The sequence below is a fragment of the Borostomias antarcticus genome, assembly GCF_949987555.1.
Source record: "Borostomias antarcticus genome assembly, chromosome: 18".
Lineage (NCBI taxonomy): Eukaryota > Metazoa > Chordata > Actinopteri > Stomiiformes > Stomiidae > Borostomias > Borostomias antarcticus.
The window spans coordinates 13456964-13474463 of record NC_140251.1 but is presented as its reverse complement, the minus strand read 5'-3'; the positions used below and the strand labels follow the sequence as shown (position 1 = coordinate 13474463).

Sequence of the window (17500 nt, the reverse complement as noted above, 5' to 3'; positions counted from 1 at the left end):
AGCGCCTCCTACGGGTCAGGATGCGAGCGCTACTGCCCTCCAGCGCCTCCTATAGGCCAGGATGAGCGCTACTGCCCTCCAGCGCCTCCTATAGGCCAGGATGAGCGCTACTGCCCTCCAGCGCCTCCTACGGGTCAGGATGCGAGCGCTACTGCCCTCCAGCGCCTCCTATAGGCCAGGATGAGAGCGCTACTGCCCTCCAGCGCCTCCTATAGGCCAGGATGAGAGCGCTACTGCCCTCCAGTGCCTCCTATAGGCCAGGATGAGCGCTACTGCCCTCCAGCGCCTCCTACGGGTCAGGATGAGAGCGCTACTGCCCTCCAGCGCCTCCTATAGGCCAGGATGAGCGCTACTGCCCTCCAGCGCCTCCTACGGGTCAGGATGAGAGCGCTACTGCCCTCCAGCGCCTCCTACGGGTCAGGATGAGAGCGCTACTGCCCTCCAGTGCCTCCTATAGGTCAGGATGAGAGCGCTACTGCCCTCCAGCGCCTCCTACGGGTCAGGATGCTGACATAAGTAACGGAAAGTAGAGCAAATTCGACGTCTACTCTGAGTAGGATGGTTGAAATGGACGTCTCACGCAGAAACATATATAGCACAGTAAGGCCCGCTTGAATGTGAGGTAGTGAATAATCAGGGAGCCGAGGACAGAACACACTCATAACAGGGCCGTCCAATGGTTTGTTTCAACCACAGGGACATCAGCACTCCACAGTGTTTAGAAATTCCAGCACTTCCTCCGGGAGTTCCAGAATATTCCTTCGGTCCGTTGAACCATGGTTGACTAATGACCAGAGACGTCTGCTCTGTTTCACCTCACCACGCTGAGACGGGCCGGGCAGGACCAGGAGAACGGGCCTCGTTCACACCATCTCCATAGTACAGGTCACAGAGGTCACCCAGTAACGGAGAACGCGTGTGTGAATATGAACGGGTTATAAAACCTAAAAGAAGGATTGTGCAAAAGACTTCTGTTGTGACACACACACAGCTGCAAGAGTGCACACACACACATCTACACACGCACTTCCTGGTCCTGCTGGTGGGAGTAAGAGTGTCCATTCATCGGCGGAGGCCAGCTGCACACCTGGTGACAGCCCCAGGACGGCGCTGTTAGCTCAGGGGGCCGGGGGGAGGCGGAGGGGGACCGGGACGGGAGAGAGAGAGGTCTCTGAGGGGGGGGGGGAGAGAGAGAGGTCTCTGAGGGGGGGGGGGAGAGAGAGGTCTCTGAGGGGGGGGGAGAGAGAGGTCTCTGAGGGGGGGGGGGAGAGAGAGAGGTCTCTGAGGGGGGGGGGGAGAGAGAGAGGTCTCTGAGGGGGGGGGGGAGAGAGAGGTCTCTGAGGGGGGGGGAGAGAGAGGTCTCTGAGGGGGGGGGGGAGAGAGAGAGGTCTCTGAGGGGGGGGGGGGAGAGAGAGGTCTCTGAGGGGGGGGGAGAGAGAGGTCTCTGAGGGGGGGGGGGAGAGAGAGGTCTCTGAGGGGGGGGGGGAGAGAGGTCTCTGAGGGGGGGGGGAGAGAGAGGTCTCTGAGGGGGGGGGGGAGAGAGGTCTCTGAGGGGGGGGGGAGAGAGAGGTCTCTGAGGGGGGGGGGGAGAGAGAGGTCTCTGAGGGGGGGGGGGAGAGAGGTCTCTGAGGGGGGGGGGAGAGAGAGGTCTCTGAGGGGGGGGGGGAGAGAGGTCTCTGAGGGGGGGGGGGAGAGAGAGGTCTCTGAGGGGGGGGGGGGGGAGAGAGAGGTCTCTGAGGGGGGGAGGGGGGGACAGGAGAGAGAGAGGTCTCTGCGGGGGGGGAGAGAGAGAGAGGTCTCTGAGGGGGGGGAGAGAGAGAGGTCTCTGGGGGGGGGGGGGGCAGGAGAGAGAGAGGTCTCTGAGGGGGGGGGCAGGAGAGAGAGAGGTCTCTGAGGGGGGGCAGGAGAGAGAGAGGTCTCTGAGGGGGGGGGAGAGAGAGAGGTCTCTGGGGGGGGGGGGTGCAGGAGAGAGAGAGGTCTCTGAGGGGGGGGGCAGGAGAGAGAGAGGTCTCTGAGGGGGGGGGGGGGCAGGAGAGAGAGAGGTCTCTGGGGGGAGAGGTCTCTGAGCAGAGCTCCAGATGAATGAGCCGTTGCTGTACTTCGCCCTGAACCTGCCCATTCCATCCCGTTCCGTTCTGGCTAAACTGGACCTCTGTAAATCTACTGGCTACCCTGGACCTCAGCTTATCTACTGGCTAACCTGGACCTCAGCTAATCTACTGGCTAACATGGACCTCAGCTAATCTACCGGGCTAACCTGGACCTCAGCTAATCTACTGGCTAACCTGGACCTCTGCTAATCTACTGGCTAACCTGGACCTCTGATAATCTACTGGCTAACATGGACCTCAGATAATCTACTGGGCTAACCTGGACCTCAGCTAATCTACTGGCTAACATGGACCTCAGCTAATCTACCGGGCTAACCTGGACCTCAGCTAATCTACTGGCTAACCTGGACCTCAGCTAATCTACTGGCTAACCTGGACCTCAACTAATCTACTGGGCTAATCTGGACCTCAGATAATCTACTGGCTAACCTGGACCTCAGCTAATCTACTGGCTAACCTGGACCTCAGCTAATCTACTGGCTAACTTGGACCTCTGATAATCTACCGTTTTTCCTGGACCCCAGCAAATATAGTGGGCTAACCTTGACCTTGGCTAATCTACTGGGCTAACCTGGACCTCAGATATTGGGCTAACCTGGACCTTGGCTAATCTACTGGGCTAACCTGGACCTCTGCTAATCTACTGGGCTAACCTGGACCTCAGATAATCTACTGGGCTAACCTGGACCTTGGCTAATCTACTGGGCTAACCTGGACCTAGGCTAATCTACTGGGCTAACCTGGACCTTGGCTAATCTACTGGGCTAACCTGGACCTAGGCTAATCTACTGGGCTAACCTGGACCTCACCTAATCTACTGCCTAACCTGGACCTTGGCTAATATACTGGCTAACCTGAACCTTGGCTAATCTACTGGGCTAACCTGGACCTTGGCTAATCTACTGCCTAACCTGGACCTCTGCTTATTTACCATTTTACCTGGACCTGCTATGTTGGATACATACATAATGACACCTATTCACCTATTAACCCAGTAGTCTTCGTTGGAAGCCGAAGAGCGCAAACTTTCCTAGAGAATGGCACACACACACACACTCACAAGAACACACACACACACACACACACACACACACACACAAACACATAAAAACATATGAGCACACACATTTTTGGCAAGAACACTCTGTTCACCTCTATAACCAAAAATAATCTTTCCTCTTCTGACAGTAACACAGAGGCCTGAGTGACATAATTGCTTTAGTCTGGATGAGAGAATCTATCGCAGGTCATATGCAAGAAAATGAAAATCTCCACAGAACACGCTCACATTTCCGATTGGTGTATTCTTGTTAAAAGTATTACTGTAATGCGTGAGAACATAAACTCTTGACTGGCTGAGGGCAGAGGCTGGCTGTAGTGTAGTCCAGCTGTGCTGAGGTCTGTGGGTAGTTGTAGTTCTAGTCACCATGTTTCTGTGAGAGGATCGAACCTCTCTGCCCTCTGCAGCTGGGAGCCATCACAGCACTACTCCAGACTCTCCTCCTCTCCCTCGTCATCGCCATGGTACTCACTGGGGGGGGGGGGAGGGGAGGGGCTTGGCCGAGGGGCCCACAGGAGCCGAGCTTTAGTGCTGCTCTCTCTCAACTGACTCCACACTAACCTGGACCTCAGCTTATCTACTGGCTAACCTGGACCTCTGCTAATCTACTGGCTAACCTGGACCTCTGCTAATCTACTGGCTAACCTGGACCTCTGCTAATCTACTGGCTAACCTGGACCTCAGCTAATCTACTGGCTAACCTGGACCTCTGCTAATCTACTGGGCTAACCTGGACCTCTGCTAATCTACTGGGCTAACCTGGACCTTGGCTAATCTACTGGCTAACCTGGACCTCTGCTAATCTACTGGGCTAACCTGGACCTCAGCTAATCTACTGGCTAACCTGGACCTCGGCTAATCTACTGGGCTAACCTGGACCTCAGCTAATCTACTGGGCTAACCTAGACCTTGGCTAATCTACTGGCTAACCTGGACCTCTCCTAATCTACTGGCTAACCTGGACCTCTGCTAATCTACTGGGCTAACCTGGACCTCTGCTAATCTACTGGGCTAACCTGGACCTCAGCTAATCTACTGGCTAACCTGGACCTTGGCTAATCTACTGGCTAACCTGGACCTCGGCTAATCTACTGGGCTAACCTGGACCTCAGCTAATCTACTGGGCTAACCTGGACCTCTGCTAATCTACTGGGCTAACCTGGACCTCTGCTAATCTACTGGGCTAACCTGGACCTCTGCTAATCTACTGGCTAACCTGGACCTCAGCTAATCTACTGGCTAACCTGGACCTCAGCTAATCTACTGGCTAACCTGGACCTCAGCTAATCTACTGGGCTAACCTGGACCTCGGCTAATCTACTGGGCTAACCTGGACCTCTGCTAATCTACTGTCTAACCTGGACCTCTGCTAATCTACTGGCTAACCTGGACCTCTGCTAATCTACTGGCTAACCTGGACCTCAGCTAATCTACTGGCTAACCTGGACCTCTGCTAATCTACTGGGCTAACCTGGACCTCTGCTAATCTACTGGCTAACCTGGACCTCTGCTAATCTACTGGGCTAACCTGGACCTCTGCTAATCTACTGGCTAACCTGGACCTCTGCTAATCTACTGGGCTAACCTGGACCTCTGCTAATCTACTGGCTAACCTGGACCTCTGCTAATCTACTGTTTTACCTCAATCTCAGCAATTCTAGTGGCTAACCTGAACTTCGGTTAATCTACTGGGCCTGGTGATGGCATAAGTCTTCCTCACCCTAATGTAGACACTGAGGAGGACGTGTTTGCTGTGTCTCTGCCAGAGTGAGAGAGATCAAGACCGATCCGTGTCACAGTCACGGGTAAACTAGCTGGCGTGTGGCGCTGCGAAGAGCGCCGGAGCTGCCTCTCTGGTGCGACCCATGGAGCTGCCTCTCTGGTGCGACCCATGGAGCTGCCTCTCTGGTGTGACCCATGGGAGGCACGCCAGCCAACGGTCTGCTGTTCACGTTGCCCATGGACAAGAGGGCAGTGCAATGTGGTTGTCCATTTTTCTGCCAGCTGGGCAGAGGTTCAGTGACAAACCCAGAGCTGAGGCGTGCTCCAAGCAGCCACATTGGGCTCAAATGCAAAAGCTTTCCCAGCATTTAGGGGGCTGCTGTTTTCCCTGGCAACTAAGCAAAACCTCGAATGACCTACTTTTGATCCCCCCCCCCCCTCCCCCCCCTCTACTTAGTCCATCAACTACAGTAGCCTGGGACCCAGCGGTGACTAGAAGTGCGATGCACATTAGCCAATCACAAGACACACAACCCAACACTGATAGTTGCTTGCTTTCCAGATGGCAGGAGCGTTTCAGTGAGTCCACCCCAAACCCAGAGGCCAGAGTCAGTCAAAAAAACAACAACTGCATATCCCACAAACCTTTGTGCTTCGTTATATAAAAAACCCCTACAAGGACAAGAGTGTGCAGTGGACCGATGGTAAATCACTTCCTCGTTGGCTGTCAGAGAACGATCAGAGAACTATCAGTCCAAAACTACAATTCAATTTGTATGGATTGAAAGCAATTGGAAGCATTCTACCACAGCACCAATAATTGTGTTTGGAGCCCTTAGCACAGGAAGTCATTATGATAGATTATCTTTATCATCCAAGTTAAGAAAGAATTTTCTCTGCTGGTTGGGATAATATTTTTCTTGGTGTCAGAGTGAGGACAGAAAGCAGAGCAGACCCGGGGGCGGAGCTCCACCGGTTACTAGGCTGTAAGATATGTCTGTACAGCACAGTCCACTGTCCAATCAGCACCAAGCTCCATGCACTGGGCCCAATCAGCGCCGAGCTCCATGCACTGGGCCCAATCAGCACCGAGCTCCATGCACTGGGCCCAATCAGCAGCGAGCTCCATGCACTGGGCCCAATCAGCAGCGAGCTCCATGCACTGGGCCCAATCAGCACCAAGCTCCATGCACTGGGCCCAATCAGCACCGAGGACCATGCATATAGGACCAAGTCAGCAGGAGCTCCATGCTTGGGTCTCAATCAGCCTTCTCTGGAGCATTCGAGTTAAATTATACAGATACCTGCTTCAATTAAGTTGAGTGAAAACATGTGACCTGTAGTACCATCTGAGATCTGGATACACTGTTGAAAACTATGGATTATGGGGAAAGTCCGGAATATCGCTTTTCTACTGTAGGTAGATCTCTTGGATTGAGCGGAAGAGAAACTGTGTGATAGCAGAGATGTTTGGAGCAGGACGCCCAGGACCCCAATTTCCTTACAAGCTGTGAAAAGTGATCCAAAGTCCAGCCCTCTTCCCCCAGTTCCCTCTCCCCAGCCCCAGTCTGTCATCTCCTACTAGACCCAGACCCCTGGATCCCCCAGGGACGCCCCACTGCCTTCCACCACAACAGATAATCACTTTCTAACACCACGTCCTCCTCCTATGACAGACGCAGCACAGTGAAACGCAGCTACTTAGAGAGCTGATAGACGCTGGCGGCCCCATTAGTCGTCACAAAGGGGAGAATGGCTTATTAAATGTGCACTTCTCCGGAGGAGGACACTGCCCCAGAGCCCAGCCCTGCACCTGGACTAGGGCTGCACGATTATGACAAAAGATAATAATTGCGATTATTTGCTTCAAAATGGTAATTGCAATTAATAATTGCGATTAATATTTAATATATAATATTAATATATAATAACCAAAATGCTCCCAAATCACGGACGTTGATCCCTTTCTTGCTACTAACTCACTGACCTTGTTTTCGCACATTTTTTCACTACTCACGGCTGCAGGTACTCTTGTGACACCTGTCTTGACCTACTGCTATCTGTCTGCTCAGTGAAACTGCTGCACACAGCGCACTCAGCGGGAACGCATGTGATTGGTCAGACAGCATAAGCGCCTGTGATTCGTCCGTGTAGTCCTAGCACACTCAATTCAAAGCAAAATTATTAATCACATTAATTGCGGCCTTTTGCGATTAGTTAATTGCGGAGGTCATAATCGCGATTTCGATTAATTCACGATTAATTGTGCAGCCCTAGGGTGGACCGTCCGATGCCACTTCAGAAAGGCTCAGGGGACGGAAGAGAAACAGAAGGACTCCGCTCTGCTCTATGTATTGGTGAAATAAACTGTTCTCATACAGCGAGCATCAGTCTGAAGAGTTTTACATAAGGCACTTAGAAACTGTGGGAGAGGCCGGCTGGGAAAAACAAAGACATGTGTCCAGTACAGTACATGGCCGAAGGCCAACGGTAGACTCCTCACACTGTTTCTTATGACATGACACATATGTAAACACAGAGCAGCTATTGCTTTTCATAAATCTAAAAAATGCACTTAGTAAACATCACTGCTGTGAGAAATCACAAAAAGGATAAATTCTAAATATAATTCTAAATACATCACGTCTCCTTGAGGTCAGCAACTCAAACGAGAGCCCCTTCTCCATCCACAACACCAGGACACTATAGCACTGTTATCCAATATGGCCGCCACAGAGCCCCATTTCACATATGGCCACATACTGACACTCCAGATAGTCAGTCATTCAGTCAGTCAGTCAAGCATCTCCTCTTCCACTCAGCATGTGGTGGTTGCATTGTGGTAATGCCCATGTGTGTGTGTGTGTGTGTGTGTGTGTGTGTGTGTGTGTGTGTGTGTGTGTGTGTGTGTGTGCGTGTGTGCGTGCGTGCGACCTTCGTTGAGAAGGCCTTTGTGTGTGTGTGTGTGTGTGTGTGTGTGTGTGTGTGTGTGCGTGTGTGTGTGTGTGTGTGTGTGTGTGTGAGGGAGGGAGAGGATGACTACCACAGGTCAGCTCGGCTTGTTTACCCTACAGGACCACACAGGCCAGACATGGCTCCGACAGCAAGCATGTGTACACCATGTGTGTCTCAATTACACACCGGCCTTTAGCTATTCCACCACCACCACCCAGGAAGTGAAGAGCCTGCTGTAGAACATGTAGGTTTCCAAGTATAAGAAGACTACGTAACATTCTTGGGGGAAAATGTCTTTACAGTATATAGCAGTCTGACTGGCAGGAGAGAATGCTGTGGTGATGTCCCAGTCTGTAGTGAAGTCCAGCTCTCTCTAGAGGGCTCTAGCCTGGCCCCGCTGGAGAGCGCAGCGCCAGACATGTTATGGTGAGCTCTCTCCTTCCTCAGCTGAATCACACTAGTATTGGACAGGGCGTCATCATCGTCTTCATAGTCACTGGAATTCCAATGAAAAGCTGTGTAAATTCAACACCAAACGAAAAACACATGCTCATGAACTCTAGAGCTGTTCTTTTTTCTGATCAATGTTAAACACTGGTGCAAACTACCCTGCTCTTGATTTCATAGTTGGTTTTATCGCTTGTTTTTATCACTAACCGTACTCCCGTGTTCTTGAAAATAATGGTCTTATTATGTCCGTCCCAGAACGAGGCTGTAAAGTCACTCATTACATTTGTGTCAAATAATCTTACTATGGACTTCTTGGGGGAGTAAATTTGTCAGGGCCAGATATTATTCTTCTCACCACTAAGTATTGCATGTATTATAATAAGCCGAAAGTGAAGCACCACTGTGTGGAGAAGAGAGCAGTTAATCAGAAGTAATCATTTTACAGCCTGAACTGAGAGGAGAAATGTTCTGTATATGATCCTACTGCTCCCATGGTTGTTGATGCTGCCGTTTTAAAAACACACACTGTTAATGATTGAATCAGAGGCGTCTGCTGCAGACAGGTGCTCGTTTGTGTCGACCCTGTAACTCATCTACATCACAACACATCTACATCACATCTACATCACCACACATCTACATCACATCTACATCACATCTACATCACCACACATCTACATCACATCTACATCACATCTACATCACCACACATCTACATCACATCTACATCACCACACATCTACATCACATCTACATCACATCTACATCACATCTACATCACCACACATCTACATCACATCCACATCACCACACATCTACATCACATCTACATCACCACACATCTACATCACATCTACATCACCACACATCTACATCACATCTACATCACATCTACATCACATCTACATCACATCTACCTCACCACGCATCTACATCACATCTACATCACATCTACATCACATCTACATCACCACACATCTACATCACATCTACATCACCACACATCTACATCACATCTACATCACCACACATCTGTATCACATCTACATCACCACACATCTACATCACATCTACATCACCACACATCTACATCACATCTACATCACCACACATCTACATCACATCTACATCACCACACATCTACATCACATCTACATCACCACGCATCTACATCACATCTACATCACATCTACCTCACCACGCATCTGCATCACAAAGGCTTAGTTCACACGGCAGGTCTTAATGCTCAATTCCGATTTTTTACACAGATCTGATTTTTTTGTTTAGCTGTTCACATTACTTTTTAAATGAAACCTATATTTGACCTATATTTGACTCCCATGTGAACAGCCATGCGCAGAAGAACAATAACAAAGACGTCATGCACAGCGCACTGTTTACGGAAGTAACGTTAACCATGGATAACATTACAACCACAACTGAAGTTAGCCTTTACTACGGGTTGATTTTCAAGTATTTGTGCAGTGGAAGTCGGCGACAGTATGAGCAAATGGTAATCTATGTCTATTTTGCAGTTTCCACCAAGGAACCGGCGCATAATTGTGACAATTGTCACTCTGTCGCTCTAGAGTGACGAAAAGTCGCATTAAATGCGACATGGCTGTTCAGACGGCGGGCGCGTTGCAAAACATCAGACATGTGTCTGATATAATACACCTCTGAAAGCGACCTAGGTTGGATTTTAAAAAAAATCTGATTTCATGTGACTTGTGCTGTTCACACGGTCATGAAAATCACGGTCATCTGACCTGAGTCGCATGTAGGCAAAAAGATCGGATTTGGGTCACATTTCACTGCCGTGTGAACAAATCCATATACATCACCATATCTACATCACATCTACATCACCACACATCTACATCACATCTACATCACCACACATCTACATCACATCTACATCACATCTACATCACCACACATCCACATCACATCTACATCACCACGCATCTACATCACATCTACATGTATATCATCACACATCCACATCAGCACACATCTAAATAACATCTACATCACCACACATCTACATCACATCCACATCACCACACATCGTCATCACATCTACATGTATATCATCACACATCCACATCAGCACACATCTAAATAACATCTACATCACATCTACATCACCACACATTCACATCACCACAAATCTACATCACCACACATCTGCATGGTACAGTAGTAGTAACTAGAGGGTTAGCTTGTGCATGATGAGGTAACCTACGGTAAGGTGAGATTTGTGTTCTATCTTCCATCTTATTTTTCTTTTTTTGGTTTATTTTATGTCTATTTTTATGTGAAGCACTCCGTGCATGCACACTCTCTGTTGTAAAACACTTTGAGCTGCTTGTATTAAAGGTGGTATACAAATAAAGTATTATGATTATGATGATGATGATGATGATTAATATTATTACATCACCACACATATAGAGTACATCACATCTACATCACCACGCATCCACCACAGGCTTCTTCTCACCACTCCTCATCCAGAAACAACATTCTTCCTTCAATAGATATGACCTGGCTGTGCCCTCACATGAATAAACCCCCTGACAAAGACTCACTCCCCTACATGTATGTCCTGTCAGCCAGATCCAAAGAGCGCCATGAATAAGAAACACAGCATATTAAACATAGAAAACAGAAACATATATTCAACATATAAAACAGAAACATATCTTAAACATATAAAATAGGATCTTTTTTTCCTACGAATTCAAGCAGCATAACTCAGGCCGGGGGGAGGGGGGGGGTGGGGGTAGCGACAAGACCACAAAGAAAAACAAACATGCAAACTCCCTGGCTAACCGGCCCTGAGAGTCCAGGGTATCTTTCAAGTGGCCGGGCCAACACTGCGGCCTCACAGGTCCCTAACCTCCTAACTGCACCCCGGGTCACAATGGTGGCTTTGATCAGTCAGAAAATCTGTTTCCCATCCAGATGCTCAGCCTACTCATTGATTTTCCGCACGAAGAGGCGTAAATCCAGGGTCTGACACTGAGCTGAGGCAGAGACATACCCCCCTCTGACCTCTGGCAGCCCAACACTACGTATGTGTCTGTGTATCAGTCTGGACGTCAGAGAGCCTTGAGTTGACCACTTCTGCTGTGAGGGTGAGGACTGAGGTGCGACTGACTGGAAAAGGTCCAGGGAGGAGAAATGCTCACCTCAATATACCATCATACTCCCAGCTTCCTCCATAGCCTGCTAAAAAGCACTCTCCCTGAAATGGTACAATTCCAATCTCTGACTGTCCATTTCCACACAAAAGAGAGGATCCCATTAAAGGAGTTCACTGTTTAGATCTTCCAAAAGCATCTGTTGTTTAAAATAAGCACAGGAGAAACTAAAGAGATGGAAGTAAACGTTACAATAGAACCCCTGCAAATTAGCCTGATAAAAAACGGAAATGAAGGACTTAGGAAACAGTAAATAAATTGTGGTAATTTCACTTCATACAGCAATGCATTCATCTTGCTCAATGTTATTATAGTCAATATAACCGAAATGCAGAAAATGAATTATTTAATTAATTTGAGCAAACTCCTGAGAGATATGATGGGTATGAGCATCCTGTCCTGAGTATGCATGTTATGGCCTGGGGTCTATGAGTGACCAAGTCTGCTCTGAGCAGCACTGACTCCATCCATCTCAAAGACACAGATACACACTGAGGAACCACATTCATATAACATGTTCTATCACCAAATGGAATTGAATTAGATGGTAATAAAATACTCTAAATTGATATTTGTATATAAATTAGTATTACAAACATTATTTATCATAGTATCACTGTTATTATTATTATTGTGTATTATTAGTATTATTTTGTAGTAGTAGTAGTAGTAGTAGTAGTAGTAGTAGTAGTAGTAGGGCAGTAGTAGTCCTAGTATTCGATATAATATTCAATTGTATTCAAATAAACTGTCAGGGAAAATTGCATGCTTTAACCCACAGCACATATTTCTTAGAAGTGATTAAAAAAATATATATATATATAACTAATATTAATAATCATAACACCATTACTACTACTACTACTTCTACTACAACTAGGCTAATAATAATAATAATAATATTAATAATAAAAAATAATGTTATTATTATTATTAGTAGTAGTAGTAGTAGTAGTATGTTGATGTTTCTATTATTGTTCCATTTCCAATATTTCACACCACATTTGCAGACTATCCTGTCCAGAGAGACCAGAGCTCCTTACCTGATCTCTTTGAATGCATGGCAGCGATGTCCTCCTGTGTGACTTGCTGTTGGACTGACTGTGTGCCATGTCTGAAGATATCACAGAACTGGACCTCCTTCGCCTTTTAAACACAGGGATCTCTTCCCTCGCTCCAGTCACGGGGGTACAGCCCTCTCTGTGTATCCCTGGGTTCGGCAGGAGCTTGTCCGCATACCTCGCTAACAGGATGCCCAGCACTCCCACCAGGTACGCCACGTATGGTCTCCAAGTGGCCCGTACTTTGTGCAGAGAAATGAGCGAGATTGTCCTGACCACGCTGATGAAAACGATGACTGGGATGCCCTGATTGAGCCGAGCTATCATGAGTGCGCCGGTGGCCAGGCAAGCGAGCACGACCACAGCCGCCGACGAGAGAGAGACCAGCTGTTCATCCGTCCCGTGGAAGAGAGACCGCGCTGCCGCTTCGCCCAGGTGGCACAGCGTTAGGAGAAAAAGGGCGGTTTGGATCAGAACTCCACAGCGAATCAAATACAAACCAACCCAAAAGAAGGCACACACGAGGGAAAAGAACAGCGAGATCAGATGCCACCAAGTTTGCAGCAGCTCCCACACGCAGCCTGAGACGAGGTGAAGTGGAGATCCGGAGAGGCTGTCACTGCTGCTGCCGCTGAGCTCAGCTTTCCAGTCTGCGAATTTAACCACCAGAGCGAGAAAAACCGAAAGCGACCCCACACACACCGCACACCGGAGTCTGTGAGAGCTCCATATCTTACTGGGCATTAGCCTCACCCACGACTCATAGTCCTGGTCACGGCACAGCGGGATGACACATGTTTTCACATAACCGTTGCGATCGGGCGCCCTGAAGCTTTTTTCATGAGTGCTGCTGCTCCGCACACTGCTACTGTCAGACCGCACTGGCATCGCCATCACTCAAATGGCAAATATGGAAGTAGCATATATGAGGAAGTCTGTACATCTAGACCAGCAGGTCATGGGATGGGGCAGCGTGCGAGTTATCGATGCAAAGTTGTTGCCAGAGGGCAGTGGAACTCCATTTACGCATATTAATATGACTTAAACAAACAGGGCAAAAACAACGTACGCACAATAGATGAGTCTCCATTTACGCACGGTGACAGGCTGAGGTCGTTAGGCTTCTTCATTCGGGGCACAGTAACAAAATAATAAAATACCTCGAAACAATAAAAGCAGTGAGCAGCGAGCCAGAATGACAGACCCAGACCCTGTAACTCGACGGTACAGAGATCTAGGCCATCGCTTCGCTGACATCCACACGCCGCGGCGCGCTGCCCTCCTTTGTGGCGCTCTGTCCCTCACTTTCTATTCTTCTCCTCCCGTCCCAGGTCTCCTCGCAGCACCAAGCTTTGCAAAACACCAGCACTTTTCCCAAATGTACCTTTTTTAACACACGCGCACTCTTGTCCATTCAGTCGGGGACTCCCCCGGTCTTTGCGTGGTAACCACGGAATAAGAAGTAGATTTCCGTTAGATCCGAGAATGACCGGGATGAAATCGTTAATTACTCCAATGCGCGTCGGCCGCGGAGTGTTGATGTTGTGAGGAGGGGGGGGGGGGTTCTGGTCATCAGCTCTAAAACTACCCGTGCACGGGACTGTTGTGCCTCTGTTCATTCACACCATCGAGCTCCTTCTGTACGGAGAGACCACGGTGTACAGCGGAGAGACCACGGGGTACAGCGGAGAGACCACGGGGTACAGCGGAGAGACCACGGTGTACAGCGGAGAGACCACGGTGTACAGCGCAGAAACCCCCAGATTGCAACCGTATGGCTACACTGCTTGCCCAGAACGCGCCGTCCTGCCCGTATATTGAATTGAATTTTGAACATGCTTGAGGTTGTTTTGTGGCGGTATACAGGCTATATAACTCAATGAATGTTTATCAGTTGGCTGCCAAATGGCTCCACGAAGTTTCTGATCAAAGCTTAACTCATTTAGAACGCCACAATTCAATTCAGTGCACTTGCCTGCACTACTAAATCGTCGATGCTTTCCTACCATAAAAAGGAACTGCAAGGAATAACAAAATTAGTTAAATGTGATTATATATAATTTTCACAGAGTGGGCTATTTACTGTTGAAATGCTGAAGCCAGAGTTACACATCGCTCAGACTGACTCCTCCTATGCCCACCTGCACCAAGTCATTTAAATATTCATCCCCAGTCTGAAGTCCAACTGTCCCTGATGACATGTGAGTCGAGGTTCTCATCAATGTGAAGTTTCAGTAGGTACTGAAAAGCACGTACATCTTTGCGCACATACATGTACAGTACAGTATATCTGTACAGTATATCTGTGCACAATGCGCACAACTGCACGCTGGCATTTGCACACGTGCATGCACTGGCACAGAGATATCTACTGGGCACGCACACACGCAGGCACACACACACACACACACACACATACATTCATGCATGCATACATACTGCACACACACACACAGCACAATTCTAGAGCTGATTCAACATCTGGACTTAGAGAATATAAATAAAGTCTCCAAACAGACTATCCTATATCACACCACGGCATCAGTTCTTCAACTCCCGTGTTCTGAATCTCACACAGGAAATTATGTCTGCTGTCAAAACTAAGGGTGGCATATTTGATAACACAAGCACGGGTGTGAGGTTGTTGGTGCTTTTCATACGGCAAAGTTCTGTCTGTCCGTCACAGCATAGGAGCGTCCAGGAAAACCTTCTCCATTCCTGCTCGGCGCCGGCTGCGTGTGAAGTGTGCTCGGTGATCCCTTCCGCTCCGCTGTCCGGTGTGTTTAGCAGTGTGTCGGGGAGGAGAACGACTGCTAACAGGGAGAGATAGGAGGAGAGGGAGGTCAGGGCCTGGGTTGTTGAGAGAGCTGTCCATCATACACCAACACACGCTCACAGACACTCAAACACAGCACAGCGGACCTCACAGATTTGATCTGCAAAGGCGCTGGACCGAGCCCAGCGCCAGTAATATACGCAGACCTGATTCAGAGCACTCTTCCGTGCCAGGCAGGCCTACGGGGGATGGATATGGGTTTGCTAGAGGGGAGCAGGGAGGGGAGCAGGGAGGAGATGATATGGGTTTGCTAGAGGGGAGCAGGGAGGAGGTGATATGGGTTTGATAGAGGGGAGCAGGGAGGAGGTGATATGGGTTTGATAGAGGGGAGCAGGGAGGAGGTGATATGGGTTTGATAGAGGGGAGCAGGGAGGAGGTGATATGGGTTTGCTAGAGGGGAGCAGGGAGGAGGTGATATGGGTTTGATAGAGGGGAGCAGGGAGGAGGTGATATGGGTTTGATAGAGGGGAGCAGGGAGGAGGTGATATGGGTTTGATAGAGGGGAGCAGGTAGGAGGAGATATGGGTTTGATAGAGGGGAGCAGGGAGGAGGTGATATGGGTTTGATAGAGGGGAGCAGGGAGGAGGTGATATGGGTTTGCTAGAGGGGAGCAGGGAGGAGGTGATATGGGTTTGCTAGAGGGGAGCAGGGAGGAGGTGATATGGGTTTGCTAGAGGGGAGCAGGGAGGAGGTGATATGGGTTTGCTAGAGGGGAGCAGGGAGGAGGTGATATGGGTTTGCTAGAGGGGAGCAGGGAGGAGGTGATATGGGTTTGATAGAGGGGAGCAGGGAGGAGGTGATATGGGTTTGATAGAGGGGAGCAGGGAGGAGGTGATATGGGTTTGATAGAAGGGAGCAGGTAGGAGGAGATATGGGTTTGCTAGAGGGGAGCAGGGAGGAGGAGATATGGGTTTGATAGAGGGGAGCAGGGAGGAGGTGATATGGGTTTGCTAGAGGGGAGCAGGGAGGAGGTGATATGGGTTTGATAGAGGGGAGCAGGGAGGAGGTGATATGGGTTTGATAGAGGGGAGCAGGGAGGAGGTGATATGGGTTTGCTAGAGGGGAGCAGGGAGGAGGTGATATGGGTTTGATAGAGGGGAGCAGGGAGGAGGTGATATGGGTTTGATAGAGGGGAGCAGGGAGGAGGTGATATGGGTTTGCTAGAGGGGAGCAGGGAGGAGGTGTGCCTCCCTGGCAGTCGACTGGCTGCTGCTGGTTCTCACTCATGAATAATTCACAAAAACACAGTCTTTGCTTACATCTATCTGTGGAGGGTCACAAGATATTATAAAGTCAGCAGGATTGACCTGAGAGAGAGAGAGAGAGAGAGAGAGAGAGAGAGAGAGACTTTATACCTCATATACTGCATAGCCTGCTGTCTATTTAACACAGAAGTGCATCAATTTGACTACAAAGAGCATAATATCTTCATTCACAATGTCAACACAGATCCTGACTTTGCACCACTACCCATGTCATCATGTCTCCTGGCCAAACAGCTGGCGATAGCTTGCATAATGTGACAATGGTCAGGAATGGGGGGGCTCTGTCCTGATTCACTGTATTTTCCCAGGAATAACAAGCATTAATATCTCCAGTCCAGGCCCTGGGCGATCGCTGTGAATCACATTGTTGAGGGAGCTCTCAACAGGCTTTCCTCAGTCCCACCCACCCAGGACGAGATCATTGTGAAACTCCTATATCGGTCGTCCCTGGTATATATCTGCAGGGCATTCTGAATTACCCATAAGAATTCCAACGACTGGGTTAACGGGCAGACTCTCTTACCCTATTTGGCAACGGCGTGGTCCATTGTAAAAGTGTTTTTTTATGGAGACCAATTCAACCGACATCTGGTTTGGTTCTTGTCAGGAGATCAGCTATCTGACCTGCCGCAAAACCTAACCTACAGTCGCCCCCAGGGGCTGGAGGTGACAGCGTGATGCATCTTCAGGAAATGTTTTTGTGTGTGTGTGTGTGTGTGTGTGTGGATGTTGCTAGGACAGACCCTATATCCCATGATTAGCTGTGCATGTTTAGAGTTGAACCAGGCAGCTTGTGTGTAGCCTGTGGCCTACAATACATCAATCACTGAG

General features: G+C 49.1%; 1 protein-coding gene across 1 annotated transcript in view; it reads right to left on the bottom strand.

The window, feature by feature from the left end:
- Positions 1–13462, bottom strand: part of LOC311320914 (cGMP-inhibited 3',5'-cyclic phosphodiesterase 3A-like) — a gene marked incomplete at both ends in the record, with an annotated part of 94754 nt that extends 81292 nt beyond the window's left edge. Inside the window, one exon of the mRNA XM_084452781.1 lies at positions 12551–13462. Within this exon, the coding sequence (XP_084308907.1) occupies positions 12551–13462 (912 nt within the window). The remainder of the gene's footprint in view (positions 1–12550) is intronic.
- Positions 13463–17500: the final 4038 nt, after the last annotated feature.